The 4,965-nt window shown below is 55.6% G+C and overlaps 1 protein-coding gene across 1 annotated transcript; it reads left to right on the forward strand.

Moving 5' to 3' along the window:
* Positions 1 to 200: 200 nt before the first annotated feature.
* Positions 201 to 3,973, forward strand: LOC134201716 (uncharacterized). Its single transcript, XM_062676963.1, has 3 exons — positions 201 to 1,664; positions 3,083 to 3,631; positions 3,791 to 3,973. Exons 1-3 carry the CDS (start codon positions 201 to 203, stop codon positions 3,971 to 3,973), a joined length of 2,196 nt encoding a protein of 731 aa, XP_062532947.1.
* Positions 3,974 to 4,965: the final 992 nt, after the last annotated feature.

A 4,965-nucleotide genomic window follows, 5' to 3' on the forward strand; every position in this document is an offset into this window, starting at 1 on the left:
TGGCACACGCGACGACGGCCGACGCGAACATGGACGAAGCCCTCAGGCACTACTTCGCGATCGAGGGACTCACCGTCGCCGCCAAGACGCCGAAGAATGACCCAGACGAGCGCGCGCTGAAGATCCTGCGAGAGACCACTCAACAGCAACCCGACGGCCGCTACGAGACCGCACTGCTGTGGCGTGAGGAGGGCCTGAAGATGCCCAACAATTTCGAAGCCGCGCTGAATCGCCTGACGTCCGTAGAGAAGAAACTGGAGAAGGATCCAAATTTGAAAGAGCGCTACAAGCAACAAATGGACGCACTGGTAGCGAAAGGATACGCCGAAGTAGCTCCGTCAACGGGGACGAAGGACCGAACCTGGTACCTGCCGCACTTCGGCGTAACACATCCGATGAAGCCGGACAAGATTCGCATCGTGCACGATGCCGCTGCGAAGACCAGGGGGAAGAGCCTCAACGACTTCCTGCTCACCGGCCCGGACCTGCTGCAGTCTCTGCCTGGAGTGATGATGCGCTTCAGGCAGCACGCCGTCGCCGTCTCAGCGGACATCACGGAGATGTTCATGCAAATAGGCGTCCGAAGCGAGGACCGCGACGCGCTCCGGTACTTGTGGAGGGAGGACCCTTCACAGGAGCCTACAGAGTACCGGATGAAATCTATAATCTTTGGCGCGACAAGCTCACCCGCGACCGCCATCTACGTGAAGAACGCCAACGCGGAGAAGTACCGACTGCAGTACCCGGACGCCGCCGACGCAATCGTACGCAACCACTATATGGACGATTACCTGGGAAGTTACCGGACAAGCGAAGACGCGATCAGGATCGCAAATGAGGTGAGGGCAGTACACCGGCAAGGCCATTTCGAGTTACGCAAATGGACCTCGAACAACGAGGAGGTACGGTGCCACATGACCGACGAGGCCCCACCTACAAGTGTGACGCTGTCCGATGGAACGGAAATAGAACGAGTACTTGGCCTGGTGTGGAGACCTCCTGAAGACGTCCTCGCCTTCAATCTGGACATGGCACGAATCCCAAAGGAAGTCTTGGAGAGCAGCGCGCCTACGAAGAGACAGGCTCTGCGAATAATGATGTCCGTCTACGACCCCCAAGGCATCGCATCACCAGTCACTGTCGGAGCGAAGAAGATCCTGCAAGAGACGTGGCGCCGAGGGACGGCGTGGGACTCCCCCCTCGATGAAGACCTCTGCGCGATGTGGAGAGAGTGGATCGACCACTTAAGACGCCTGCGCGGCGTCTCAGTGCCGCGCTGCTATCCCGGCTACTCAGACGCCGCCAACCTCCAGCTCCACACATACGTAGACGCCAGTGAGTCCGCCTACGCCGCCGCGTTATACTGGCGCGCCGAAATGCCCGACGGGGAGATCAGGACCTCCCTCGTACTCGCCAAAGCCCGAGTCGCGCCCTTGAAACTCACCTCGATACCGCGCCTCGAGCTACAAGCTGCCGTGATGGGCAGCCGCATGGCCGCGGCTGTCACAGAGGAACACGACAGAAAACCAGACGCGAGAGTGTTCTGGACAGACAGCGCCACCGTATTGACCTGGCTACGAACGGGGTCGAGGTCGTATCGACCGTTCGTCGCTCACCGCATTGCAGCGATAGAAGAGAACAGCACTGTGGAGGAATGGCGCTGGGTCCCCACAAAGGAAAATGTCGCCGACGACGCCACTAGAGAACTACCCGTCGGCTTTGAAAGAAACCACCGCTGGTTCATAGGCCCGGAATACCTGAGACGGCATCCGGATGATTGGCCCGTACAACGAACTGCAAAAAGGGCAGAAGAGACGGGTGAAGAGAAGTGCGCAACGCTCGCCGCGAGCAGAGAGAGCCTCGGCGAAGCGATCCCGGACCCAAGACGCTTCTCCAAGTGGGAGAAGTACCTGCGTGCAACGGGGCGAATACTGCAATTCGTCGACCTATGCCGCAGAAGTCGCGAGCGCACTCATTACAAGAGGACCAGACGGAACCCGCGTTCGGATCCGACGTGGGAGAAGAATAGAAAGAAGACGACTTCGAAGACCCCGCTGAACACACCGCGGACGCCAGAGCAAGTAATCATTCAATGGAAAACTTTAGACGCCGACACGCTTCGACGCGCCGAGACGCTCATTTGGCGACAGAGCCAGCGGGCGGCCTTCGAGGAAGAAATTTTGACGCTCCAGCGAGGGAAACAAATATCCCCAGCAAGCCGACTGCGAAACTTGTCCGTAACTTACGCGGACGGGATACTGAAAATAAACGGACGCATCGGCAACATTGAGGGAGCTGACGTCATCACCTCGCCTCTCGTGCTAGACGGATCCCGACGCGAAACGAGACTGATGATAGACTTCATCCATAGAAAGATGCACCACGCCGGAACCGAAGCTACGATCGCCGAGTGCCGACAGTCGTACTGGGTCTTACGCCTACGCCCAGTGACACGGAGCGTGATCCACAATTGTCTTCCGTGTCGTATTCGCAAGGACACTCCACCGCGTCCAGCCACAGGCGACCACCCACCGAGTCGTCGTTTAAGTCGTCGTGGCCTAAAGGATAAGACGTCCGGTGCATTCGTTGTTGCGATGCACCGGTGTTCGAATCTCGCAGGCGGGTACCAATTTTTCGAATGAAATACGTACTTAACAAATGTTCACGATTGACTTCCACGGTGAAGGAATAACATCGTGTAATAAAAATCAAACCCGCAAAATTATAATTTGCGTAATCACTGGTGGTAGGACCTATTGTGAGTCCGCACGGGTAGGTACCACCGCCCTGCCTATTTCTGCCGTGAAGCAGTAATGCGTTTCGGTTTGAAGGGTGGGGTAGCAGTTGTAACTATACTGAGACCTTAGAACTTATATCTCAAGGTGGGTGGCGCATTTACGTTGTAGATGTCTATGGGCTCCAGTAACCACTTAACACCAGGTGGGCTGTGAGCTCGTCCACCAATCTAAGCAATAAAAAAAAAAAAAAAAAGAGCAGACTGGCACACCATCGGCGACCATTCACATACGTGGGCCTCGATTACTTCGGACCCTATCAAGTCACCACCGGCAGAAGCACACAGAAGCACTACGTGGCCATCTTCACATGCCTCACTACGCGTGCGGTACATTTAGAACCGGCAGCGAGCCTCAGCACGGACTCAGCGGTGATGGCACTCCGGCGCATGATCGCGCGCCGGGGAGCTCCGACGGAAATATGGAGCGACAACGGCACCAACTTACGAGGTGCCGACAAGGAGCTGCGCCAAGCTATGGACAAGGCGACTGAGCATGAAGCGAGCTTAAGAATTATACAATGGCGCTTCATCCCACCGGGTGCGCCTTTCATGGGCGGCGCCTGGGAGAGAATGGTGCGGGCGGTAAAGGCCGCGCTCTCGGCCACGGAACAGCCGAGGCACCCGACGCCCGAAATATTTCACACTCTGCTAGCTGAAGCAGAATTCACCGTGAACAGCCGACCTCTCACTCACGTATCGGTGAGCGCCGACGATCCCGACCCTCTGACGCCGAACCACTTCCTGCTGGGAGGCCCGGCGCGAGTCCCCGTGCCGGGCAAATTTGACGACGCCGACCTCATAGGGCGCGCACACTGGCGCGCAGCACAACGTCTGGCAGATGTGTTCTGGAGTCGCTGGCTCCGGGAGTACCTGCCCGACCTGCAGAACCGGCGGGAGCCCCACAGCCGCGGGCCCGCCCTGAAGATAGGCGACGTCGTGATAATAGCAGACGGAACGCTCCCACGGAACACCTGGCCACGTGGGATCATCCAGGAGGTTTACCCGGGGGCCGACGGCATCACTCGAGTGGTCGACGTGCGCACCGCCGGCGGTATCCTGCGACGCCCGGCGAAGAAGATTATCGTGCTGCCCACGATGACCGCCGCTCACCAGGGAGGATGCAGCGACGTGAACGACGCTGCACGGCGGGAGGATGTTCGCGACGGGCATGAATAAATATAAGATTAGAATAGATATTGTTCGCGACGGACATAGATTGTGTTAGAAAATAGTTAAAATAGAGAAAAAATAGTTATAAATGTCCGTAAATAGACTGTATGTTAAAAATAGTTGTAACATAAAATAGAGTGTAAACATAGTAAATATAAATGTCCGTAATAAATAGAGATAGTTAAAAATAGATATAAGTAAATTTGTAAATATTTGTTTGAAAATAAAGATTGGTCCTCGTGGTCTTTAATTTGGCGTGGGAACGCAGGAGCGAGTCACAATACGGGCGACTAATAGAGCGACTAGGCAAACAATAGGCGAGCGAGGCGGCCGAGAGAACAATAGACGCCCACCGTGCTCGGACTCATAATAGCGCTGGCCGAGTGCGTGTGGGCGACCATAAATAGAGGGCCTACCTCGCTGCAAATTCAGTTCGAGACAGCGAGCCGACGAGTCAAGACCTCTCCGGAAGAAGAGGAGAGAGCCAACCGAACAAGAAAAGACTCGCTCCTACGCCCTGCGCCGGTCAAGCCACGAGGACCGTGTGAACGCCATACTTGAAGCCTTCGTTATTTTCCTCGAACCAATCCCAGCACCCGTTCCGCGACAGCCACTGCGGCAATACTCGAGCCACCACGTTTCAACGAGTAAGAAGTCTAAAAATCACACGTGGTGGCCGAAACCTGAGCGGTGGCCGTCCGGAATAAACTGGTACATTCCATGTACATCAGTTAGGGTGCGGAGTGTGAACTTATCACCTTCGAGATCCCGCAGTACTTTTCTACGTGGACGCTGCCGGAAGCGAGGTGCTCTGGCTTGGCGATCCAGAAAGTACTTGACTACAGTAGAACAAAGAAACACACCTGCATACACAACCTGGCTCGGATCCAGCAACCCCAGTTGCGGGGAAGCAATCCAGTAATCGTTCGTCATTTTGTGAACCACTGGTGATACCGTCTTAGTCTATAATATTGTTATTTAAAATCACTTTCATTAAA

This window comes from Bombyx mori, chromosome W (genome assembly GCF_030269925.1).
Source record: "Bombyx mori chromosome W, ASM3026992v2".
NCBI lineage: Eukaryota > Metazoa > Arthropoda > Insecta > Lepidoptera > Bombycidae > Bombyx > Bombyx mori.